This window comes from Strigops habroptila, chromosome 13 (assembly GCF_004027225.2).
Source record: "Strigops habroptila isolate Jane chromosome 13, bStrHab1.2.pri, whole genome shotgun sequence".
In the NCBI taxonomy this organism is placed as follows: domain Eukaryota; kingdom Metazoa; phylum Chordata; class Aves; order Psittaciformes; family Psittacidae; genus Strigops; species Strigops habroptila.
Window position 1 is genome coordinate 9,004,873 of NC_044289.2, and position 27,232 is coordinate 9,032,104.

General features: G+C 42.4%; 2 protein-coding genes across 3 annotated transcripts; one reads left to right on the forward strand and one right to left on the reverse strand.

Moving 5' to 3' along the window:
* Positions 1–1,198: 1,198 nt before the first annotated feature.
* On the forward strand, positions 1,199–14,270 carry KCNG1 (potassium voltage-gated channel modifier subfamily G member 1). Of its 2 annotated transcripts, none has more exons than XM_030503390.1 (4): positions 1,199–1,507; positions 5,395–5,510; positions 6,773–7,574; positions 8,082–14,270. In XM_030503390.1, the coding sequence occupies exons 3-4, from the start codon at positions 6,819–6,821 to the stop codon at positions 8,850–8,852; spliced, it is 1,527 nt and encodes a 508-aa protein (XP_030359250.1). In that variant the 5' UTR covers positions 1,199–1,507; positions 5,395–5,510; positions 6,773–6,818; the 3' UTR covers positions 8,853–14,270. The 2 variants fall into 2 exon arrangements, with proteins under 2 accessions (XP_030359250.1, XP_030359251.1); XM_030503391.1 differs by having other exon boundaries at positions 6,773–7,481.
* Positions 14,271–22,381: 8,111 nt separating this feature from the next.
* On the reverse strand, positions 22,382–27,210 carry MOCS3 (molybdenum cofactor synthesis 3). Its single transcript, XM_030503392.1, has one exon. It carries the CDS (start codon positions 27,154–27,156, stop codon positions 25,774–25,776), a length of 1,383 nt encoding a protein of 460 aa, XP_030359252.1. The 5' UTR covers positions 27,157–27,210; the 3' UTR covers positions 22,382–25,773.
* Between the last annotated feature and the right edge of the window lie 22 nt (positions 27,211–27,232).

The window sequence follows — 27,232 nt, forward strand, 5'->3', positions numbered from 1 at the left end:
CAATCCCTGTACCCACTGGGGGACAATAGCCCACGGGATGGGAGTGGGTTGTGCTTAGAGTCTGTGATAGAGCTTAAACAGCCGGTGTCTCCTTAACCCTGGCAGCAAGATTTAATTTACCGCTTTAAAACAGAGATTAAATCCCATACAGAATGAATTCCACCCAGATGCCAAACACATTTAATTTAAAAGTAGAGATATGGAATATTGTCCAAATCTCTGACAACCAGTATTGGTGTGTTAATTGCCTCCGTACTTCGCAAGGGTGCCACAGGAGCACAGCAGAGCACAGGTTCAGCTCTCCTGGAGTCACTGCTCTGCAGTGGGGGGAGGGATAAATTCTGATTTATGCTTTAAAGGACCCTTTTAACGCCACTTGTCGAAGCCAAAAATAAATCATTAAAATTACCACGGAACGGGCAAAGCACCAGAACTTTTCCTGACGATGGCAGCAGCCCGGGATGCCACCTGTGGGCATCACCCGCTGCTTCCAACCCCCAGGGAAAGTTGCCTTGGGGGGACGACACCGGGGCAGAGGCGACGGGCGGCCCACGCCGAGTCCGCAGCACCGAGGGTGCGGGCCGAGGCTCGCCGGGGCGGGCACGGCACAGCCCCGGCCCGCGGCTCCCGCGGAGGGCAGCGCCGGGAGCTCCTCCTCCGCCGTCCCCGCAGCAGGTCAGCCCGGGCCCGCGGGGATTCCGCGCCACCCTCCGCTGCCCGCCTCCGCTGCCGGCCGCGGGCTTTCCGCGGGGCGGGCAGCGTCCCCCGCCGCCGGCCGCACCATGCGGAGGGTCGGGTTCCCCCCGCCCCATCCCCCGCGGCCGCCCCCACCCCCGCCGCCGCACGGCGCAGCGGCAGCGCAGCGCGGAACGCACGGACCGGCACCGACCCCCCGGCGCGGGGCTCCCGCCGGCCGCGACCGCTGCCCGGCGCCGCGGGCAACTCGCAGGCAAGTTTCCAGGGAACTTTTCTTCCAGGAGCGGCTCGGGGCCGCGGCAGTGCCCGGGGAGGGCAGCGGCAGCCGCGGGGCTGCGGCATCGCCCCGTCGCGGGAGGCAGAGCCCGGCCGGGGCCGCCCGGGGCGGGGAGAGGCGCGGGGAGGGGGGGTCCCGCGATCCCGCCCTACCCGCCCGGAGGGGTGTGCGGGGCGGGGAGGGGGCGGGGAGTCGTGCGAGTCCGGGCACGGGTTGTAGCAACAGGTTTTCTTCCGCAGCAGGGATGGACGAGAGGGACTGTCCCCCCGCGCCGCCATCCCCTCCCCAGCCCCGGCTGCCCGTGCTGCCGGCAGCGGGAGGCGCTCGGCCAGTGGCGGGACCGCTCGGCTGATTCCCGGCGTTCTGCTGTCCTGTCGCGGAGGTGGCTGACGGCGGTCGAGGCTGCTCCATCGGGCTCGGTTTGTGATGCTCGGTCTTCGCCTTCCCGGCTCTCCCTCTCCCCGAGTCCTGGGTCTGCACAGTGCAGCGTGGAGGCTTGTGTTTCTGATTTCTTCTGCTCTGCCTGATCTGAAGGTCCTTTATAGCTTTCATTTTAAAATAATTGGGATGTCTTTTGCATTGATCTAATTACTGACTTCTGTTCGTTGGCAACTGACACATCAAGTTAACTATTCTTGATAGGCAATGTATTTCTGACGGATTTTTTTCCATGGGAAAAGACTTGGGGTGGGGGGGGAGGACCAACAGGCATAAAATAACTCTCCCGTGACTATGTATCTTCATTTCAGTGGCAAAATATGTCTATATAAATCAATGACAAATCCTTTACTTTTTTTTTTTCAAAAGATGTTTAAGAGACTGTTTTGAATGTGACTTATTCAAATTTGTTGACATCAATATACTTCACAGCAGGATGATAACTGTAGTTGTTAGTTCTGATGCATTTCAGAACATTCTCCTGGGAATGTAAGTTATTTGCAAAGTTCTTTCACGTCTGATTATTATCGGCAGAATTAGGCTCAGCTTTATAAGACCAAACACTGAGTAATGTTTGTCATAATTCAGTTTGTAGGTTGTCGTAAGATGCCAAAAAGCAGGCACTGTCCAGCTCAGGGAGAGCAATGTACAGATATGAGCATCTTTCTTCAAATTATCTGTTTTCAAGATGATTTTGTTTGATATTATACATTGACTTTGATTTGGCTGGAAGTTCACTTCGCAAGCAGAGCTGAAGTTTGAGATCTGTTCTTACTACGTGAAGAGCTGCATGACTGTAGCTTAAAGTGTTTCAGGGGGGTACCCTGACAGTGTTGATATAGTATGGAAATCATCTGTCAGAAGATAGCTGAATTTAACACCGCTTGAAAAAACTGCTTATTTTAACTAAGAGAAGAATAGGGGAAGGATCACTAAACTGTAAAGCAGTTTCTGACATAATTCTTTCCCAAAAATCACTGTTTTCATAGTCAGCCTGCACTGAAATCTGAAAGTTGTTTGGGTTTTTTTAAACTTAATTTACAAATGGTAAAAAGCATCAGAGACAAGTTCCAGGCACTGGGATTGATAGAAGAGTCTAGGGGGGAGTTCTGCATCTTCCTTGCCTGCTTGTTATCATCCAGGCGCAACTTTGGCTTGTCTGCATCACAGAGCAGTATCAGGACTCCTTGCAGGAGCTCTGATTACATCAGAGATGCACTGCAGAATTCAAAATACTGCAGAGGACACTGCGAGGGGAAACGGTATTTGCAGTGGAATTTTAACGTGTTACTCCTGATTTCTGTCTTTTTCCCTCGGAAGGGCGTCTTTAATAATTCTTTCCCCATTGTCTGGCGCCCTTCCTACATTTCGGCCGAGAGTAAGGGCAGTAGAGATTCTAACTCAATTTCTTCACCAGATGTAATGGATAAGAATATTATCTTGTGCAAGACAGATTTTGAAGCGAGATACAAAGATGTTGTATCTCACTTCATACACACACCACACCACTTAGTGCCACGAAGAGCCCATGCTATGGGCCGGCTACTCTGTATTACCATAGCTTCTAGAAGGCAGAACAATTATCCGGACTGTATACTGTAGTAAGAGACAGTTCTTGCCCCAGTAAGTGTACAAGCAAAATAGGAAATGATACTCAGAGAGAAACAATTTGCCCAAGATGAGAACACGTTATCAGCAGGGGAGATCAAAAGATGAACTGGGCTTCACTAACTCCCAAGCATTCGAGGGGCAGAATGCGATCATCTCAGCCGAGGAGGGATTTTACCATTGGGCCTTACTGAAGCAGAGCAGTTTTATTTGATGATTTTACTGTTACAGCATATCCTTAGAGTTCATCGTGTTTAATTTTGAGGAAAATTGCTGCTACAGGATAACGTGTTTGCCTGACCTTATGTGCTGTATGTTGTCTTTAATCCTTAATGCATTTCTTACAGCCATCTCCAATGTCATCAGTCTGCCATGTATGACTAAAACAGTTTGCTTGCTTTTTAAACTCAATAGCAAAAAACCCTCTTTCATTAACTAGATCTCTCCCATCTTAAAGCAGTACTGTAGAAGCTCCTTCCAGAGGAAAACAAGAAACATACAGAAAAATGTATATGTTTGTTTTCCTCGTTCCTCCGTTCCTTAGAGTCAGGCCATCTTTTCTGCTGTCCTTTATTTCCTCCTATTCTTCCCCCTTAGATAGGATGCTATGTGCATCTGAGGCAAAGAACATGTAAATAACACATGTACAGCACCAAATACTATAGCTGCCTACGTGGGATGTGTGGGCTTGCCAGTTCTGGTTATGGAGAAAGAAGGAGCCACCTTTTATAATTGCAGTCATTCAGTGTGTTACACAGGGGATTAATTTGTCCAACTTATTGTCTTGCACAGGTTGAAAAGCTGGGAGCGAAGAGAGAAATTCTTGTTTCTTTGCTCTCGTTTCACAGGTGATGCCTCAGGGCTACAGTGTGTGTCTGACACACACAGAACATTTACATTCCCCTCTCCCCATTTCTTCCCATTGTGTCAACAATGGATGTGTTGGGAGATCAAACCAGTGACAGAGATGAGCTGCCTCCTCATTTTTCCTGGCTGAGTTTCAGAAGATTAGTTGTTGCTAACCAACATCATCTGGTATTACAGAAGGGAAAACAGTTAACAGCTCTGATTTATCCATAGTCTTATATCAGTCATAATCTTTATTCTCTTTGGGCCAGCCCTGCATTAGACATAGTTGAGGCAGAGGGGAAAGTGCTGGTTTCTAAATAAAACAGCAGTTGCTCTGAGAAAAGGAGCCCTCCATAAACATACATCAGGTAGTCCTGTTTTCCCACATCAAACCTATAGCTTGAACTCCCAGTGGCATTACTTCTCCTGATGGTATCTTGGGAATGCTTTAACAGAATATCAACTCTGAGGTCACTAGGAGTGCTTCATGTGACAGGACTGTATGTCAGTGTAATTGCAATTTCAACTGTTCCATATTTCCTCTGCTCTAGCTAGCACTATCTGCACCAGTTATCACTCTCGTCAGATCCCTTCATTTATCTGAGTCCTGCAGCTTTCCCAGTGGGCAATGGCAGAGTGCCATCGTCTGTCATGAAGCTCTGCCGATAATCCCAGCATTGGCTAGAATTTCCTAGGATGTGACTTTTAAATACAATTATGTTTTGTGTTAATGTTCTTTCAAAAAAAAGACAAGGCTTTCAGGTGAGCAGGCCTTTGCTCAGGCTTTCTCAAGGCAAGAGACAAACCAGAATTGATTGAAAGTTTATTTGGGTGCAGGCCTGTGGGATTTTGTCATTGTTCGCATCCACCATTACTTCCAGAGGAGCTTTGGAATTGCCCATCCCCTGCCATAGGGATTTCCAGAGTCATAATTCTGGAGCAAAGACAGAGCAACTCACCGATACAAGCAAGTAGGTAGTGATAAGGCACTGAAAGGTGAACACAGTAAAGATTTTGGCACAGAGAATATGTTACTTGACAAATAGCTGTCCTCAGGTCACTAGTGATAGTAATGTAGAGATCCCACTTTGTGACAGAAGCAAGACGACAAAGTTCACCTCTTTGCTTACCTCAAGTCAGAAAATAGTACCACAGCTCTTGGAAGATCTGAATCATGCCTTGTCCATTCTTGCATATTCTTGTGGGTTTTCTTTATCCACATGCCCTAAAGGTAAGTAAATTAGTGATTTCTTTTTGTACTAAAGAGGATTACAGGTGAGGAATCAGGAAATACCACTCCATCCAAAGCTCACCTAGGGCCACCTGTTTGTAAGAGTACATAAAGAACTGCTCTTTTCAGTGTATTCCATCTGGGAAGTTCAGGAGCAGAACTGAGATAGTATTTTATTGAAAGCAGACTTGTAAGTCCCCTTGCAGCAAGGAAAGCCTGTTGCTCTTAAACTGAAGTGCAGCTGTGTTTTGAATACTTTGCTGTTGTGTATTCATGGTTTTTTCTTCTATAATAGGTATGTAACACTATTGATGTCGTTTATAAACCCCAGCTTCTGAAAACGACAGTTCTGTGTGTAAGGAAGTCACCTTAGCGGGGGCACATATCCCCAGGGTGCGTATCAAAGGGGAGGTAAGTACAGCCAGGAAAAGAACATAACTATGTACTGCTACTGAAGCCAATCGAGTGTAATATTTATTACTTCCCTGTGAACTCGAGGCTAGAAAGTCAGAATACTTGTGCATAATGAGTATCTATTTACTGTACAGTCTACTTAAAGAAATACTCCTATCAAATGAAACTCAGCAACTCCACACATTAAGCTGTAGCTGACTGTACAGATGGAAGAGCAAGAAGCAGTGCTGTGTGTGAGCAGACTTTCCGTCTGACTTTTAAAACACAGTGAGTTAGAGAGGCAAAAAGTTTAACATTTCCAGTTACCTGCTTTTTATACCCGTTTGAACCCTGTGGTCACTTCATTCCACAGGCTTTACACTTAGCGTTGCGTGAGCAGAATTTGAATGTGATTTTCAAATCACTGTGAGAATTTTCTGGTTTCCTATAATCTGAGGTGAAGGCACCCTCCGTGGCTCTCAACCACAGTTTAATCCATTGTAAGGACAAGGATCTATTCCTGCATCTAGGGCGTCAGTTATAACTGAAACAATATTCCAGTGGTTATGTAGAAATCATGTATTTCTTTGCAGTCTTTTGTAAATGAGGCTGTAAAAAGGGAGTTGCCATTAAATGTGTATAAACTACACAAACATTTTATGTGATTATTGCTGTAAGGGGGGTCTTTTTCCCAAAATTGTTTCCATATGGCCTTTTAGAAGTTAATCTTGTACTAACTGTTTTTTAGAACTGTGTATTTACTGAATTACAACATAATTGGCTTCTGATTCTTTCTATATACTTCATGGGTACTAAAATACTTAAGATTTTCATGTGTAATACTTAAATAAAAGTATACAATTTCCTTTTCTACAAAACAAAATTGAATTCTATGTTCTTATGTGAAACTGTTGTAATTTTTATACTTCCATTCTGAACCAGGAATATCCTGCCACATGCCGGGATTATTCCTGGTTTCCTTCTATATTCACTGGGAACTTAGACCTCTGTATCTGAGACAGGAGAAGCCCCCCAGTGTGACAAATATGCTGAGCAGAGCTCCTGAACAAGTGAGCGGCCATTAATAGAGTCAGTTCTACCCAGCTGGACAAACCCAGCCTCACCACAAAGGTCTTTTAACCATACGCAGCCACTGCTATTTTGTTTCCAATTGTTTTTATCAACTATAAATGTTTTTGAGCTCAAATCACTACATTTGTTCCAAACTTCAAAATAACCTTTCATTCACTTACCCCATATATCTGCTTTTTTTGTTCCAGAAGACACTTGCAGAAGTAGCCAAGTGATGTGAAGTTATCTTCCAAGATGACTGTTCTACCTGGAGAAAATTCCGACTATGACTATAGTGCCCTCAGCTGTGCTTCAGATACTTCCTTCCACCACACATTCTTTCCAGAAACAGAAACACTTAAGGGAGTCTTTTACCAAAGAGCTAAGCTAATTCACCCTCAAGAGGATCTCCTGAAAGGCTTTCACCCTGATGATCGGAAGCATCATATTATTATAAACGTAGGGGGCATTAAGTATTTGCTCCCTTGGACCACGCTTGATGAATTCCCATTGACACGCTTGGGACAACTAAAGTTCTGTACTAATTTCGATGACATTCTAAACATCTGTGATGATTATGATGTGACATGTAATGAATTCTTTTTCGACCGCAATCCAGGGGCATTCAGGACAATCCTGACCTTTTTGCGGGTCGGAAAACTTCGTCTCTTGCGTGAGATGTGTGCACTGTCTTTCCAAGAGGAGCTGCTCTACTGGGGAATTGAGGAAGACAACTTGGACTGGTGTTGTAAAAGGAGATACCTGCAAAAAATGGAGGAGCTTACAGAAATAAATGAACGGGAGGATGATCTCATAGAAAATGAAACAGGTGAAACAGTAGAGGAGACAAGAATTGGCTTGTGCATGAAAAAGTTGCAAGACATGGTGGAAAGACCCCAGTCTGGCCTCCCTGGAAAGGTGTTTGCTTGTTTGTCTGTTTTATTTGTAACTATTACAGCAGTGAACTTATCCATCAGCACCATGCCTGGCCTGAGGGAGGAAGAGGAAAAGGTAAGTTAGCTTTCCAGGATGGAAAATGGTATGTGCTGGGAAGAGCAGAACAAGTACAAGGTCTGATGGTTCTGATTTGCATGGGGATTTTGCAGCTGTCTTTAGAGGGGGGAAAATAACACAAAGAATATTTGAAATCTTACGTGACTGTTTTCAATTCAATTAGTTGTAAGAGAATGAATCATATCGAGTTTTATGTCCAAAGAAAATTTTGTTAGTGTGCACTCTTCTGTACAACTCTATTATTACCTTGTTAAGCTTTGTGTTTGCTATTTAGAAAGTCTGAAGTTACCGAGCAGTATCTTCTGTGGAATAAGTAGTTCCTTTCTAAGGTTTGCATTTAACTTGTTCTATTTTGTCAGTGTGTTTCCCCATAGCAACAGCCTCAATTCTTTTAATATTTTGGGTTTAAAAAAAATCCAACACAGAAACCTCTCTTCCTGTCACTGCACCAAGTAAAATAGTTATTATCCAGTGCCGATTACAAACTCCTCCTCTTTCCTGCAGGGTGAGTGTTCCCAGATGTGCTACAATATTTTCATTGTGGAGTCTGTCTGTGTGGCATGGTTTTCCCTGGAGTTCCTGCTAAGATTCATCCAGGCAAAGAGCAAGTTTGCATTTTTGCGGAGACCATTAACCCTGATCGACATAATAGCCATTCTGCCATACTACATCACTTTGCTAGTAGACACCACGTCAGTGGGCTATAAAAAGCCCAGCTCTGGGAGCATCTACCTGGACAAAGTAGGTCTGGTCCTCCGTATTCTCCGTGCCTTGAGGATTCTGTACGTCATGCGGCTGGCCAGGCACTCCCTGGGGCTGCAGACGCTGGGGCTGACCGCTCGCAGGTGCACCCGGGAGTTCGGGCTCTTGCTGCTCTTCCTCTGCGTGGCCATTGCACTGTTTGCACCGCTCCTCTATGTCATTGAGAACGAGATGGCGAACTCGCAGGAGTTTACCAGCATCCCCGCGTGCTACTGGTGGGCTGTCATCACCATGACCACGGTAGGCTATGGAGATATGGTTCCCAGAAGCATTCCTGGCCAAGTGGTAGCACTAAGCAGCATACTGAGCGGCATCCTCCTCATGGCATTTCCAGTCACCTCCATCTTCCACACGTTTTCACGCTCCTACCTTGAGCTAAAGCAAGAACAGGAAAGAATAATGTACAGGAGAGCACAGTTCTTATTAAAAACAAAGTCTCAGATAAGTAATGCGTCACAAGGGAGCGATATTTTATTCCCCAGTATCTCTTCTGAGACTAGGGACAATGAATGAATTTTAGGTTACTCTTTCTCCTGATGTCAAGTAATGTTTTGTTGTATCAGATTCCATCTTTTAATTTGCTTTGGAAGCATTTTGCAAAGGTAACCCTCATATTAAAATGAAGAAAAAGAGTTATTAACCAGGAACTGATGTGGTTTATGTAGTCTATTATTGTGCTGTTTCTTCCCCCCCCGTATAATGTATAGGACAGATCTTTCACTGAGATCATACAGTGGGATTTTAGGAATTAAGTCTCTGATTAAAAAAAAGAACACCATATAATAATGTACTTGTCAGGCTGTTTTGCCATGTGTAATACATATTTTTCCAACTGAATCACGATGTATATAATCATTAAACAGGCTGCCATTTTTCTTGTTCTTCTTGTATATAAATAATGTAAATACAACAAAATTGATGGTGAAAATCTCTCCCAGTAAAACGCCTTGGAGCATAATGGAAATATCCACAGATGTTTATCCCATTGTGCTCTTAAAAAAAACATTAAGTGAGATTTGTCATTCACAACAGCAACTGTATATTTCTCTGCAAGTCAGCCCTAAACATACCAGAAGTGAATTGAGCTGTTTGTATCATAACCTGCTAAAGATGTAAATACTTATAGCTCACCAGCTTCAAAATTTAATAGAAGTTACAGTGTTGACCTATGTCATTGAATGCAGTAATCCCAGGAACAAAGTCTTTGAGTTTTATAGCATTTAATATTATTACCAAGAGGTGACTAGCTGCAAATCAAATGAAATATGCATGATGAGATGCCAGTCATTCCCTACCATCTGTTGCCATGTTTTTACCTCAGATATGAAACAGAATTAAAAGAGGCCTGTTTCCAGGGGACACCCTACCATTACTTGGCAAATCGATGCTGCGGCTACCCATTCACATTCAGCATTTGGTTCTTTAGAAGGAGCAGAAAATATATGGTCGTGGGAAGTTGCCAATGGTGAAGAAAAGAAAATATCATTTGAGTCATGGAGTGGGGGGGTACTGACAGCTTTATACTTTACTGTCCTCAATCATCAGGGACTTAAGACTTAATTAACTATACCTTTGCCATCATTACACACATCATAGGAATGGAGAAAATTTTAAATAGGATATGAAATAGCAGTTAAGGTCCCCAAACACACCCATGTATTCTTCATCCACACGTGTGTCTTGGTCCAGGTCCTGCTGAAGTCAGCGGGAGCATGAGTCAGTGAGACACTGAGGTTTGGCCCAGGTTTCTGTGCAGATTAATGACAGAACTCCCATTTATTTGAGAGGGCGTGAGACTGGCTTGCACAACAGTTCAGGAGGAAACCTCCAGAGATTAAAAAAAACCAACAACCTATTTGTTTGATTTCATGCATGCTTAGAGGTAAAGAAAAGCTAATCTTAAAGCTTCACCTTCTGCCCTCCCCTCCTTTTTAGTACATTTACTTATTAACAGTTAAGAGCCAAGGAAATTTAGAAGTTCCATCACATTCACCAATGCTTCTCTAGATTAATTTCCAGAAATACTATTACTTATTGGCATTTCTGGAGCAGGTTGCTAGAAATGCCAGAATACATGATGGGTTTGTGATTTGAATGAAGGCCAAGGACACAAACATTGTCCTTTCAAAAAGGTAGAATTAGCTCCTCAGCCTATGCTGTTTGGCCAAGCCCACACTACACTGGCTTTCTTTTCATGTTTTTAAAATACCATTTGAAGGTGTTCTGATATACGTGCTCTTGAAGAATAATTCCAGAACATTTGAAAAGGCACTTTACAAATAATGAGGGCTCTCACATTCTTCAGCCTGCTGTAGGTAAATATGCCTGTGGAGCATTACTGCAGAAGTCTAAACTCTTGGCAGTTAATTATGTGGCAGAACTACAAATGTAACCAGCTTTTCACTTGTGTTCTTCTAATTAGAGTTGGACAAAAAACAGGAACATCGTGACAAAAAAGGGACACATTTTCCATCCAAAATGCACTTAATTTCAAAACTGTTTGATCATCTGTAGCATTGGCTTCAACACAAGTGCTATACATCCTTCTACCTTTGTGTCAGCACTCGTTATAAAAAGAACTGGTAATTAGATTAGTCCTGTGAGCAACAGTTGCTTATCTAAGAATGTGTTTGACAGGCTGAGCCATAAATAAGAAGCTGTAAATGAATATAAGGAGAAATCAAGACTTCCCAAATAAAACCTAAGCTTATTTCCATGTTATGCTAACTGATAAATGCTGAAGGTCCATCCATTCTCTCAATGTCTTTACATGAAGTTAATGCTGATTTATTTCATTTATCACTTGATCTTTTATTCCAAATTATAGCTTGATTCTAAAGTCCTTGTCTGCAAACAAAAAAATATCACCCTGAGGTTGGGTTGAAGTTGGTTGAGCAAACCTGTGAAAGCATCTTGCCTGTTCTGCCTAAGCCAGGAACAAATTAACCATCCAGGAGGTACCCCTATGTGATTTTGTACTTGGCAGCACATTGCTTGTAAGCCTATCAACGTGTTTTACTATGAATCACTGTAAGAAACTTGCTTATGTTTTACAGGAGGCAATACATACTGTAGTCCTTATGCTAAGTAAATCCAGCTATAAGAGCACATTAGTATGAAACCCACATGCTGTGTTCCAGTTCTTACTGCGAAGGTTTAGGGCCTAAAGTGATTATGCCTCTTTATAGTATATTACCTGAATTTTTAGTCAAATTCAGTTAAATTACGAATTGATTCAAAAGCGGCCTGTTTCCAGTGACACAGCTGTTAGCTACCAAGTCAGCTCCTTTTTGTATTTAACAGCATGTGCAGTCAAGAAGAAAGACCCAATAAAAAAACACTTTGTGCTTTTATGAAGAAAAAGAATTGTTTGAATTGCCACTGATAGTGTGCATGTCTGCAACAGAGAGAGGCTTGCATTTGTTGATATTACCCTCTGTATAGTGCAGTAATATGTACAGTATGGGATCAAACAGCAGCAGCTGTATTAATTTTGATTAATAAAGTGTTAGGCTCTCCTTTCATTTTCATGTGCTTCTTATGGTACAGAAAGACTGTCACACGTGCGTAGGCATGCTTGACAACCTGGGGTCAGTCTGAGAAGTGAGCAGCAGCTAAGGCAGAGTTTGGGTAACGAGCATTGCTACCTGAAGCAGGCTTGCTGTGATAGAAAGCATTTACTAGGAAAGAAGATAATCTCAGTATAGAAAAATATAGATACCAAGTCAGCAGCTTGTAAAAGGAAACCTTTCTTGCATGTTGTCCCAAAAATCACAACCACAGTTAGTTGAGATATAACTTTAAAATATTGCAACCATTTAATAGTTTAACCATTTAACCAAAGAATCATCAGATTCAGAAAAGAACAGATTTCTCCAAAATCTTTCCCTCCTCCGTCATCCTTCCTCAAAAACAATAACAAAAGCAACAAAAATCATTCGGTGAGTGCAACACTGCTAAATGAAGACAGAGCCACAAGGCTTAACTGTACATCCAGGAACATAATTTGCAAGGTGAGTTGGAATAATTTGTATTACACTAACGTTCATTATGGATCAAGCTCTTAGGGAAATTTCTCTTTAGGGAATACATAGGACTTGTCTCCATTTGTCCCTGTATATTTTTTCCACTGTAATTCAGTACTCCAGATTTCCACAGTCAGAGGCTTTAGTAGTGTCATTCAGTAGTCAGAGGCTTTACCAATGCCTAATAAAACAATAAAAAATATCATGCAGAACTGAATCATGGATTTACACATCATGACATGCACATCTGGGAAGGAAAGCTGGCTCTATGTATTCATGACTTGTGTGGGTAGAGTTTAACTGGGGATTCAGGCTGATGCAAAGCAAAGATTTTTGCTGTAGAAGGTTTTCATTCCTACTGCTATAGCTCTCCTCTGTAACTAAAGTTTCAGAGGAATCTCTCTGAACAAAAGCTTTCCACTCTAACAGTCATTTAGGCTATAGACTGAGAATAAAAATTCATTGTAGGCACTTACCAAAGTGCCTGAAGCAGCAGCCTCGTCAAAAGATCTGAATCAGCACTAGGGGATATGTAGTCTTCTCTGGGGTTTATTTTTTAACAGAGGAAGCCTGGAATGAACTAGATCCCTAATTCAGGCGTTAGGATAGATGAATTGGAATCTTATTCTTCAATTGCACAGAAGCACTAATGTCTACCAGCATTAACTCCACGTTATTTGTCCTTCGCACATCTCATTCACTGAATGTAGGGACCAAGGAATATGAAGCAGCGCAAATAATCCAGATCCAGAGAGGTCAGCTTGTTCTTGGTTAGGGTCAGTTTGAAACAGGACAGCAGCAAATATAAAAGTTCTTGGCAGTTCATGCCTGACTGTGAAATAGTCCTGTTCCATGCAGTTATTGATCTTCTTTTTGCTTAGATAAGAAGACTAGGAAGTTAAAACAAAAGAAAAGGAACAGATACTTTTCATAACAAAGCTACAGAATTTCACATCCCTCTTTGGGTTTCCAACAGGCTGAAATCTGGAGTGGATAATCCTAAACCTACATAGATTTCATTGTCTGTGTTTAATCAGAAATTAAACAAGAAAGTGACAAACGTGAGTTCAAAGACTGTGACACCAATCTCTGCTCACATCAGTCAGTGACATTAACCCCTAACCTGACCAGTTGACTCTGACCCGAGTGTCAGTTTCACCATTTTCACATTCATTACTCACCATTTTCATTTCTACCAGTAGTTGCCACAATAGTATATGGCCCAGTTTCTTCTGTGTTAATAGTTAATCTTATGCAAGATTTGACAGTCAATTTAGTATCTATCCAAGAGGTGATATAAGTGCCAAAAATAGACAAAAAAAGAGAAGAAAAAAAAGCCCAAGTACAACGTGTTGTGGGATGATGGAACTGTGGTACCCCATAGGCACAAAGGGTGCAACTTCCAGAGATCAGACAGATCTGAAGGCACGGAACTGGAGTCCATGGCAGTGGATGAACATCACCCCATCAACAAAAATGTGCTTCAAATATTCTATTGCTAAAACAAAAAATGCTTAACACTAGATTTACCCACTCACCCATTTACTACTTCCTCTGTGGCATTTAAACATTCCATTTCAGCATCACTAATGATCTCAGTGTTCCTAACATAGTAATGATCGTATAAAAACCAGGAAAGTGAAGACAATTTTACATCCCAAACTTATCCTTCACTGAATCGATTCAGCTCTGTGCATGTTCTGTCTTGTCTTGTAACATTAGAGTGTAAGTCCTTAGGACAGGATTCGTTGTTTTGTAGCTGTCAGTCACTATGTAAAATCATACACCACAAATAAAGATAAATTTCTACACCACAAATAAAGTTGAGGAGAATTTTGCCTGTGCTGCCAAACTGAAAACTTTCAGTTTGGCTTATTAACAATAAAACTAGACCTTCCTCCCTTTCTGCTCAGTGTTTGTCATTTTCCAGCATCTCGTGCCTTCGAAATACTCCTTAGCAATCACTACAGCTATTAAGAATGCTAGTAGCTCTGCCAAAAGCATGGGGAAGAAACTGCAAGATCATAATATCAGGGGATGTTTCTGCCCTGTCAAACAGGGCTTCTCCTTTCTCTTTGCCCCTGGCAACTAATTTAGAAGCAAATGTCACTTGAACAGAAATAAAGTTCTGCCATAACTAAAGCACAGGAGGCCAACCAGGGTAATTAGAGCACATTTGCTATACTTTATAAATATTAATTCGTTATCCCTGTAGCCCTTCTGACATGAGTTGAACAGTCTCGAGCAACACTGAAGTCACCTAGGGCACATAAACACATGTAATGCTGTCAAGCTGCAGTTTCAGCTTCTCCTTCACTGGGTACCCTTTTTAATGACTGCAGTTTTGTAACCATTCTTAATTATGGTCATAATTTTATTCCTACATTCATTGTGGGTGCAGAAAACAGGGCTGCAAACTGTACTAATTACCTGGCTCAAGTGAGTGACCTGGAACGTAAGTACCTCGCAGCCATCACCTAGAAATTAGAATGTTTAAAAACCCAAGGCCATTCATTTCCAAAACCAGACAGATAATTTTACAGCTCTCAGTCATGCAAGTAAAGTTGTCAGCAAGTATAATTAATAAACTTTATTTTTCTGTAAAAGATAACAATCTAATTTAAATGGTGCCTACCACAGGAAGACAGTTGTGTGGATGAGCATAGATTTCTACAGTTAACTATATATAGACATAAATTTTTAACAAAATTGCTGAATGATACATGAAAGCAAAGCTCTTGTTTTCATTAGTGGTGCACCTCGTGTCACAAAGAAGCAGAGTGATATCATCCATAACTTTTACAGTGGTAGTTCACAGGTCAACCAAGGAAAAGATGACTCAGTTTCACTCATAAATAAACACACATTTGGGGAAATCGAGCAACAATATCCTCAAGCAAACCAGATCCAATACGAAGTAACTGCAGGTGTCTTTAATTTCGGAGAGGAATATTTCTGGGGACAACCTGAGTGGGGAAAGTTAAGACTGCAAAGCATCGCGTGGCACAGAAAGTGCGTGAAGTTATCTTTTTAGCTAGGTGAAAGCAGAGTGTGCAAATGCAACATGGGCATCACAAGATGAAAACGAACATAATTTGATGGGAACAGGAAAGAAGCCTCAGCAACAATAGCATGAGGTAGGGCTGGCACCCTCATCCCACCACAGAGGCTGCTATAAGTCCTGAAATTGTGTTAATCAAACACTCCTCTTGGTGGGACCTGTGTAAACCTGCATGTGCCTTTTTTCCCTACTGACCCCTTGCTCCTCCATTGCAAGCAGGAACTCTGGCCCACACCTAAAGTACTTCAAGCACCTGCACAGGACCACGAGGCACATCTCATTTTTTTGTGCACTAATGTTATGCAAAGCCAAAGAGAAAGTTTTCCCTGTGAACCAAAACCTGTCATTATTTGTTGTATTTGAATACGGTTGCATTTCTAACTATAAAAGTTATAGTACTTGAGATGCACGACTAGCCCCAGAGGATGTGCTGCTAGAAGAGTCAAGAGTTACTGAGAACAGTACAAATCCAGGCTGTGTGTCAGCGTTTGAGTAAGAAAACGGGTTTTCGTCAGTGTACAGTGGAGAATGTGACTGATTCAAGGATCTTACATTGCCATCTACGGGCTGCTCCCGGCAGTCCTCGTCTGAGTGCCGGATCCCTGTCCTAAAGCATCCATCCCCACCAGCCTCTTTAAAAGGATGTATAAAATATATTCAGAAATGCTTTTTAAAATATAAAGGAAAATACTCAATCCACTGCATTGCTTGGCTTCTGCATACATGGCCTCTCATCTGCCAGAGCAGGCTGTTAGATCTGCCAGGAAACTAGGATGAAGATCCCACCACCATAGTTTCTGGTGAGTGTGAAGCACATATTGACACTACATAAATGTCCATAAATATATTTACACAGCATTTATTTGGCTGGAATTTATGTAAGTGACATTTTTCAAAAGCCTATCTGACTAAAATTAACAAGCTTCAAGGTTACATGAGGAAAAGACCTCCATTACTTTTACAAGAGCAGTCTGGTAAGAAAGCAGTTAGGATTTTATTTATAAAAGAAATCACAACAGCTGCTTCAAAAGAAAGAAAACTCATTCAGTTAGCTGTATCTGTGCAATTTCTCAGTGTTCAAGGAGTTTAGATGGGCCTTAATCAAAACCCTCATCCCCACTTCGCCAGCCCCAATCCCCCTCCTGCTGAGAGACCAGGAAATTTATCTTGCTTAAAGGGAAGAATAGAAAATTCACTGAGCCAGTTCACCTGCAGTCACACAAATACACAGATCAGTCCAAGGCAGAGGGCAGTGAGGTGTCAAGGAAAGCCTATGGCACCACTGCTAAAAAGTTAGTTGTGAAACTTCACTCAGTCAGGCATCTACCATCACCCAGCTGACAGGGCTCCAGCAGGGATGCACAGTTCTCCCAGCCATCCTAGGCACCAATATGAAGCTGGGATCAATCACCATGCAAAGGAGAGATCTGTTTCTAACGACCTGGTGAAGTTCAGGTTCTAAATTTGCTTCCCTGTTGTCTGAGGGTTAGGAAAAAAAAAACCCCAAACCAAACACATCTATTTCCAAAAGTGCACTAGTAGCACGAGAAGGAAGGAACAGTGCTGTAGCTTCTTACAGCTCAGATAAGACACTAAAAACTACCACATTAAACTTCTGTGACAATTCATGTAGCAGTAGGGATGCACACACATTTAGCATACTGTCCATTAGCTGGGAATAGACCAACCTCCTATAATTTCTGCAACGTGATTCTGGCTCTGAACTTGTATCAGTAGAATTACTTAAGTAGCTTTGTCACCCTTTCTATTTCCGCAACCTGAGAGCTCACTGGAGAGAGAAAAAAACAGGTAAAGAACAAAACCAGGTAGACATGAAGAACAGGTAGGGTGCAATAAGAAATGTTCCTGTACTGCAATGACTTACAGCACAGCTCTCTCATCTTGCCACCTCAGCTGGACCCCTGCAGGCATTACAACAGCAGTGAACCATAGGGCAAGCTGAAAAAGAGAGTAAGGTGCCCAGGAGAGTGGGAGGCTGTCAGTGTTGTGAGCAATGCCTGAATAAGAGCTTTTGCAATGTCGCCACAGGTGCGGGAGAAAGGCTGACAGCCTCTTCCTGTCATCCACTCATTGGTAGACAATGAAAAGAAAACTGAAAAGAGCAGTAGCGTCACACAAACACTCACTCTAGAACACCAGCTCCAGGGAGAAAGCATCAGTTCCTCCAGTCTGTACCAATGCAAGTTATACAGTTGAATATTGAAAGGAGGAATGGATTTATACCTTCACGTATTCCCAGAACTCCAATGAGTTCCAGCTCCTTGGAACAGCTGATTATTACTTCTACCTGAAACTAATAATGGGAAGACTAAAAGAAAGCTGGTTTAGAGTCCTGGCAATCTTGTCTTGTCTCAGGACAAGTCACAAGATCTCTTCCTTTTGTTCAAGTTTAGCTACTGCTGGAATATAGAACATTCAGCAGCACTAGGGTGTTATAAATCAGTCTCCATCAATGTCTATATTTTGAGTGCAAAAAGTTAAAACCTTTGTTATTCTCAGCAATTTTTACATTATGTTAGTAGAATAATGGTGCTTCTTTTTTTCTTCAAAGAACTGTACATCAGCGCTGCCGTTGATTTTGATCACGGTACAAAGGGAAATGAAATAAAGAAGCAAATATAAGAACTTCAAACATGATCAGTGTTGAAAAAGGCTAACAAGGTGAGAACATTAAGTTTAAGCTTGTCACTACGAGAACTGACGAACTGCTTGAGGTAACTGCATCCACGAAAGAATCACAAGAAATTTCAGCTCAGAAATGGTGCTTTGACTTGACTCTAATACAGCACTAAAGATGCTTTAACTGAGAAGATTAGCACAAATCAGGGCAGCAGGTGAGGAGTCCCCAGCAGAACTTTGGGCAGAAAGCACAGGAAAGGGATTAAATTATTGTTTTTAAAGTGTCAATATTCAGATATTCCTTGGATCACTGGGGCAAGAAAGAGTGATTGAAAGAGGAGCAGCAGAGTTCTGAGTGTTGAAGAACATGTTGGTTCTCTCATCTGAAAGGCAGGAAAAACAGAAAGGCATTAACAACACAAATTCAGTTTTAATAAATTGAAGGTGAAAAGGCACCTACAGAACACTTCAATGAGTTCCAACCATTGTTACACCTGCTACTTCCCACTACTACAGTAACAAAACAGAAACTGAGAGCAGAGTTTCAAAAAGATATTTGGAATGGACAATATGCATGTCCTGGAAATTATTTCTGTAAATTCTAACTTATGGTAGAATTCTTACGGGTCTATCACACAGCATCTGGAATACACCTGTGCTCTGGGTGTGTACATCCATACGTTATAGGTACATATAAATACATCTACAAAAAGACAAGTTTTGAACACTTTGATTTTTTTAAGGGTTTCAAACCCTCACACTGCGAAGTTCAAAATCAGGTTCCCAAAATAAGAACTTCCTTTCCCTGTTCACGAGCGGGTGAATGCCCATTTGTACAAGAGACTTCATTTCCCAGTCAAATATATAAGAAGCCATTCTAAATTTGGAAATAACCTTTCTTTGCAAGCAGAGATTTGGTCTCCTAGCAACAGCATGAGCACCTTGTGAATGAAACTATGGCCTATTTGCATGGAAGGGCCTTGTGCCACGGGCGCAGAGAAGCCATAAGAACATAGAGCTGCCGCCTCTTCCCTCAGTGACCGATGGTGACGGGTCAGGTTAGCAAAGCCTTCAATTGACACACACATCAGGGTCACAGAGAAGGAAGGACGGTAGCTGAAGCCATGCATGTTGTGTTACAGCCTGGATTCTCCTGCCTAAGTGGTCCTTTCCAAACCTTGGTTCTGGATACAGCTGTAGCCCCATTCTAGCTTTCAATAGATAGTGTAATTTTAAGTCACCCTGATGCAGAGTAGGAAGAACTTCTTTTCTGGCTGGAAAACTGGTACCACAATAGGACTATACTGAATTTATATCAATTTGCTTTCCAGATAAGATTCATATGACATATAATTTTGGATGGAAGCTATTTTTTTTGTTCGTAGCATGAACATGAAATATTAGAATTGTATTTCATAATAAAAATAAGAGGTCAGAGAGCACCATTATGTAGATACATTTCAGTTGGCTTTCACAACCAACTGAATCAATCACATGAAATATACTGTGAAGATCAAATTAACCCATTCAATGATGATGACTAGACAGTATGCAAACAGAAGCCGTTTTCCTGTCCTGCTGTCGACACCAGAACATACCAGTTGCTTTTTTGCTGCTGTATGGAGAAGACAAAGAGCATGCAGCTGTATGGCTCAAGCTCCTGCCTGCGTAATAAAGATTGAAATGTATTTGCACTGCTTCTTTTCCTGCTCTGTATTTATTTTTCCTATAAAGATTTGGAAGCTGCAGTGTAAGGCAAGCAGCGGGACTGGTATATTTAACCAATGGTAATATAAACCACAGAAGGTTAATACCACAAACCAACGTGTGTTTTCCTGTGGTGTACATTAGTGTTTGCTAATTGTGCTCCAAGTTTTTTGCTACCTTAATACATGTTCGTATTTTACACTTCTCCTAGTCCTAATGTAGGAGGAAAAGTGCCCACTAGAAATTCCAAGGACTGTACTATGTCTGAGGAACTCTAGTTAGCCTCCAGCCGTAGTTATTGCTCTTTTCATTGCCCTTTTCTTTTTTGTCCCAGCTACCCCCTTTAGCGATGTAACTGGTTTTTATTCAACTCAGCCATTTCAAAACTACTCCATTATTTCTGACTGAAGTCCTGTAATCAAACAAAGCAGCACAGTTTGTATTTACCAAGCTTCTTGTATTATTAGACAGACTTAGCTCCACCTTTCTCATTCAGTGTGGGCCCAAGCTTGGAAGTAACCTGAGCAGTGCGTGCAGTGACCAACCCTTCTTTCTGTGTGGGAAGAACTCGGACCAGCATCAGAAAAGATGATCTTGCTCTTTATCTTGATGCACCACTCCACAGCATCAGTGAAACTTCCCCTCACCTAACAATTAACTTATCTGAGCAACCACTGCAAACCCAGGGGTCTAAGTGTATTAGATCCACTTTCCTCCCAGCGATAGTTACACAGCTCTAGGGCTGCCAGGGCTTGTCAGCACCACAACCTGGAGCGTGAACCTGTGCTTTGTTTTGCATTCACTAACAGGGATCCCTGTTTCTGATGCTTGTAAAACAGGTAACAGCATATTCATTGAGAAATCACCTGCCAACAGGCAGCAAATTTTCACATTGTTAACTGCAAACGACCTGCTAAAACTTAGCCTGTTTGCAGGCATGCACCTTAACCCTGGGATATGTAGTTACCGTTTACTCCTTGTCCTTCACCAGACTTCAGTAAACTGCAAGCAAACTGGACCAGTAATCAAAGTGCATTTTCATTACCAGCACTTTGAAGAAACCAATTAATTGTCTGCAGCGAAAATAAACTAGTGAAATTGAGGAGTTTCCTTTCAAAGCTTAATATTTCAGTGCATTTGTTTTACTAATCAGAAATGCAATTCAAGATCCTCGTAGTTACAAGACGAGCTGTGAGGCATTACATTTTACAAGGTAGTTGTTCTTTCTGAAATATACAACGGTTTGTAAATGAAAACATGACATTACATCAGTCCTCTTGAGTTTCTTCTCACCAGATCAGAGTACTTCTCAGATGATCCCAGATAAATGTGACCTCATGTAGGTCAATACATTTGCTTTCTCCCACAAGAAACATCTGCCTCCTTTTATTAATATTAGGTGATTACATGGGTATAAAAGGCAAAAGCTTTCAGTGTCACACAGGGGATGAATGCACCCTTACTCCAGAAGAAAAAGCAAATTCATGTCACATTTGAATCCACAGCTTTTCCAAGTCTATCACAACTTTCCCACTGTCAGCAGGTCCCAGCAGAGGAGCTTCAGATTAACATCTTGTAAAATAATAAACCAGCAACCAATGACTTCAGTAGTCTTACAGCACACATGCAGTTATTGGGACTAAACTCTTGACACAATGCAGGTGGTAGGATTAATTCAACCAGTGAATCACAGCAAATGCAGTAGTAATTAACTATTACGAAGATGTAAATTATGGACAGCCATTGGTTATGTTCCTAGATTTTAAATGAACTTTCTGAAAGTTCTATTAAAAGCAACTTAATAGATAATAATTTTGACCTGGCATCAAAATTATTAAGTTGCAAGTAGGTGGTTTTTCTTATTTCTTCTTCTAATATCTGGCACCTAAGTGTTAAAAAGGCTCTTTATAAACTTTTGTCTGCATGAACAAAGCTCTTTTCTCCCAAGGAGTTCAACATTTGTGTTCCTGTTACTACCAAGTCACAGACACAATTCCATCCAGGCAAAAGAAGTTCAATATCTTTTGGAGAAATCAGTTGCTTTGGGGTGAAGGGCGTCTCCACAGCAGGTGGGGTTTTTTGGTTTTGGGGTTTTTTTTCCCCCAAGAGTGTTAAAGCTGTTTTGATTTTGTTCAAATGCACTGGAACACATGATAGTGTTTCCAATAACCCTTTTCTGTACAATTACCCATTTTCGCTGCAAAAGTGTTTTGAAATAGCATGTGAAAACAAAAAAAATCAGGTCAAGCCTCTGAAATAAACAGCCCTTTGACAGCTCACCCTAGAAATGTGATTTCCATTACATTTTTTTCTTGGACTATTGTAGGTGCTATTCAACTGCCCTGCTCCATTTTGTGCTATTTCCTCAGGCTTTTTCCAAAAGAACTGTACAACAATGCATTTTCACAAGTGAACCTCAGCTCCTGCTAAGGTTGAACTGCATCCCACTGCCCAGAGAATGCTGTGGTTTATTAACTTGCAGTGCCACCTAGCAAACGCCCTTAACATTTTTTTCCCAATGTAGTTTCACAAAGGACAGTTTAGAGGTTTCAGATCTTAAAAAAAGACCAATTTGTGCTTGCAGGATTTTAAACATCTGGTGCATTTTGTTTTGAACAGTTAATTTTATTAGAACTTATGTTTACAAACGGGATAATAATAAAGATGCTCACATCACTAAAATACATTCTGATTACGTTCTGAGCATTAAGAACTAGTTTTGGATACATTCCTTATATATTTGTCTACAAATAGTTCCAATAATTGTAAAGGGAGATTTTTTAAATCACACACTTTCATAGTAGGTCAGTGCTGAATTTATTAGATTTTTGAGCTGAGAGACTCCTGCCACCAAAATAAGGAAGATTTTAGCCTAACAAGGCACATTCGTACCTTGCACGCAGACACCTTTCAGGCTTGCACAAAAGCCAGACCAGTTTGATTTGCCTTGTCTTAAAATAATAACCATGTCCAAAGACAAAACAAGTTTAGATATTTAGCTCTGTGCCTGAACCATGAAGTTATTCCATAGACCTACATGTCTGAGGCACTAAAATGCAGCAATTGAGAATCAATGCTGCAGCCACTTTCTATTACACCCAAACCTGTAACAGGAAGCTCTTCCCTGTTTAGTTCCTTTGCTAAATTCTGGTAAGCCATTTAAAAGAGAATATAACCAAACAAGCAAAAAGCAACCTCATGACATCAAGAGTGAAGGACAAAGAGAAAAACACACTCTGCTGACTGACCTTATCCTCTCTGATAACACATCTTTGACCAACGACACTATAAGCTCCTTGAAGAGAGCAGCTTGCCTTCATTCACAGCGGCAACATGTACCAAATACTCAGCCAGTACTTTGGCAGCAGTACAAAATAAGTTTTATTGCGTCTCTTGGAATTTCTAAACAGAGTTCTGCTATTACACTTCCTGGTGAAGAGAGAAACCACCACATGCTTTATAGGGTTCAAGAACTAAAGCACATCAAAACAAAAGATGTTTCCAATAGTAAGAATAGTTTTGGCCTAGATATGATCCTATGGTCCTTGGTTTTTCAGCGTATCTCCAGAGTCCATCACTGCATGAGGACTGTATTTACAGGAAGACATGTGTATCACTTCAGCCAGCCAAGGGGAAAAAAAGAAATAAAACTTAATAAAAGCCCCAGCGTGTAAAGAATGAAATTCTGACAAGCACTACAGACCCCATCTTTGCCTCAGATGCATGGCAGATGTTTTCATGTTTGCTGCGAATTTAATTGCTATCCTAAGTCAAAGAAGAGAACACCTTTATTTTCTTCCCCCCAAGAAACCTACATTTTGCATACTCCCTTGAGTTCTTTCCAGAATAAGCATTTCTATATTGGATGGCCCAATTAGTTTTGCACAGAACTCTATGCAAAAATAGCAGAAGCATTACAGATGCTGCACTCCTGTAAGAACTTTGAACCTTAGTCCCTGCAGTCTGGCAAGCACGGTTTTCCCAAAAACCCGTTGAAATAGAAGAGATCCTTGAAAGTTTCTCTCTCATCAGCCTGACTTGATGCATTTATGTTTTTTGCGAGTTCTGGTATCATACTTATGGTTTTGGTGCATTATCATTCATCTTTATTACTGCTTTTCCACTGAGTTCTCCAGATCCTTGTTATTTACTATTCAGCACAGATTCACAGACCAGTTTCATGCTTGAAAATGTGCTACAAGAAATGCGATGATAAATTCGCTACGAAAAGTCCTCTGACCACTGCAGGCTTTCATGCTACCTCCCTGTTCTTTCGCAGCACAGAATCTGCTGCTAAAATGTTGTAACAAGACATTACACATGATTTCTATCCACTGGAAGTAGCACCCATTTACAACTAAAAAGCGTCTCCCTTTTCCCTACGTCCATAGGTTCATTTTGCTTTGAATGACAAGAAAGGAATCACTGGTTTGGGTCAGGTGGGTGTGTGACACACCATGCACTGTTCAGCACCGGGACGTGGGGTATTAGAGAATTATTGCTACTTCTCTGTTTCAGTTTCTTCGTGACATGACAGTAAAGAAAGATAGATAGATGAAAACATAGATCAGGCGTTTCAAGCAAGCCCCTCTGGTTTCTAATTCCCAAAAGCTGAACCCACAAGAAGCCAGATAGTTCGGACTGAACTGGGCATCCACAATCTCTTTGAAGTCCTCAACCGATGACTCTCTCACTACACACCACCGATGCTTACTTTAAGTCACAGCCTTCAATGTGTTTATTGTCTCCTAAATTGCAAGAAATATGACTATTTATAAATGCACATAATTGTTTCCTTCCCAAGAGATGAAGATTCTTATCGCCAGAACCCCTGGCATGCTATAATACAGTAGGCAGTGTGGATGTTCTCAGATTTATTTTACTAAAATATCTTTTTGACTACTGATTCTAATGGAACTATTCTTTTTTTGCCCTTGTGTAGTGTGAAGATTAGCCATGACAGGTGGTTTTTTCCTCCTCAGGAAGTAAAGGAAATCCATCCCTTAGTTAATATAAGAAGTTAATTACTATGCTTAAGTGATGAGGACTCAGGCAGCTCTCTGTTGAGAAGCTATTTATTTCTCCTTCTTTTCATTCAGTGCATCTACAAGAACATTTTAGATGTGCATAGCTCTTAATGCCACCTAACAAAATACTCCAGTGCCATTGGGATATGCACCTACCTCAACAAACAGGGAGCACATTTATGAAGTATGTCTTTGTACCTGGAGAAGGGAAGCCACGTATCTATTTTTTTCTCTCTCACCCCTTCAACTCACATTATGAAATCTTCTGAGCTCTCCCAAAAGCATTTTCTGTATGTTTTACAAACTCTCTGGGCTCAAACTTGATGTCTTATTAATATTTAACCTCAGTTTCTCTACACAAGTCAGAGAATGCGCTTTTTTTGCCAGCCAACAAATGAGGCTAAGTGGCTGTGGAAGTAGTTAACAGAACACCCTTGCTGTAGGTGCTGTTATTTGCAGGGAACACTTCTCTTTCATAAATACACAACAGTCCTACAGAGAACCAAAAGATGGTGACCAAAACAGTCTGCTCAGCATCGTCTTGGCAATTCCCCATGATGGGCTTAATAGTGCTACTGACCACCTAGAGATGAATCAGATACTTGGTTTTAATCACTACACGCAGTGTTTCTATTTGTTTGGCAGTTAAGAGAATGAGTAAAAATTTTCAACACTTGACTCCTGCGCTTTCTCATTCTCCAGGCTGTAACTCCTAATCAGGATTTGTTCTCAATCCTCGCATGCACAGTTAAACAGTTAGTTTTCACTATTGAATAATAGCAAAGCAGCACGTTTCTTTACATTTCCATGGACAGTTTCACATTTTTATAAAAATAATCAGACATCTACAAAAATACATGAATTTTTTTAAAATACCATTTAAAAAGCAACACAGTATTTCTATCTGCTATTTTATCCACATGATACAGTCATGACACAGAGATTATTTGTATTGTTTTTCACCATTTAAATGTCTAATACTGAGGAAATGTTGGGTCAATTTTACTGGCCCAAGCCATGAGCCCCCCTTTAATATCCTTGGCTAACACAGAAGCAAATTTTTTGACAGTTAACTCCTGCAGAATTCTTACAGCCTTCTGGGAATCGTTTCCTAATTTGCAAATAACATATACAGGAAACGATGTCTGGCCATTAGTTCTCTGCTTTTCTTCACAAATTCTTTTCTCTAAATGTTCCAGATACTCTTCATCTTTTTCTTCTAATTTACTCAAAGGAATGTGAACAGCATGTGCCAGGCAGCAGATATCCACTTCTACCTGTGGACGAACATCTAGCAATACATGAGGAACTTGCTCATCTAACAGTTTCTTGTATTGCTCTACAGATATCCTGTCTTCACTGGACAGCAGATGTAAAGTCCTACACTTGTCTGTTGCAGAAGAACCACAAAACGCCTCATAATCCTGGAGACAGGTGACAGATGGATTGTCACCACAAACAGCACAGTCTGGTTTCTTTGGTCTTAACTTGATGTTGCGAAATCTCCCCTCCCGGGCATCAAACATCAGCATGAACTGATTGAAAGAAGAACCCATTCCCGAGATGATCTTCAGCACTTCCAAGGCCTGCATGCACCCCAGGATGCCTGGAACGACACCCAGCACTCCCCCATCTGCACAGTTGGTCACTGTCTCTGGTGGAGGGGGCTTGGGGAAGAGACACCTGTAGCAGGGCCCTCCCTGGTAGTTGTACACGACCAGCTGCCCCTCCAGCCGAAGGGCACTGCCGGACACCAGGGGCTTCCCAGCCAGAACACAGGCGTCATTCACCAAGTACCTGGTGGGGACGTTGTCGGAGCAGTCGGCGACGACGTCGTACTGCCGGACCAGCTCCAGCGCGGTGCGAGGGCTCAGAGCGCCGCAATACGGCACGTACTGCACCGTGGAGTTCAGCAGCCGCAGGGCTGCCGCGGCAGACGTGGCTTTGGGCAGCCCCCGGCGGGCCTCCCCATGCAGCACCTGCCGGTGCAGGTTGCTCGTCTCCACCACGTCGTGATCCACCAGACCCAAGCGGCCGACGCCAGCCGCGGCCAGGTACTGGGCCAGGGGGCAGCCGAGGCCGCCGCAGCCCACCACGAGCACGGAGGCGCGGGCCAGGAGCAGCTGTCCCCGCACACCCAGCTCAGGCAGCACCAGCTGCCGGCTGTACCGCAGGATGTCGGCGGGGCTCAGAGAGGCCTGGGCGGGCAGCGGGGGGAGCTCGCCAGGAAAGGCGGAGGCATCCTCCTCCGTGGGCGCGGCGCCCCCCGCCAGGACGTCGGCCAGCCGGTCCCGCAGGCCGCGCAGCTCCCGCTCCCGCTGGCTGATCTCCGCGCTCAGCCGCGCCGCCTCCGCCATGCCGGCCACGGCTGAGGGGACGAAGACCGCGACCGACCCCACTCTCCGTTTCCGCTTCCTCCCAGCGCGCCGCGCT

Excerpts from the sequence above, each read along its gene's own strand:
- KCNG1 (XM_030503390.1), top strand. The coding sequence starts at position 6,819 with ATGACTGTTCTACCTGGAGAAAATTCCGACTATGACTATAGTGCCCTC. Across the intron at positions 7,575-8,081 it reads TGAGGGAGGAAGAGGAAAAG|GGTGAGTGTTCCCAGATGTG; the intron begins GTAAGTTAGCTT and ends TCTTTCCTGCAG.
- MOCS3 (XM_030503392.1), bottom strand. The coding sequence starts at position 27,156 with ATGGCGGAGGCGGCGCGGCTGAGCGCGGAGATCAGCCAGCGGGAGCGG.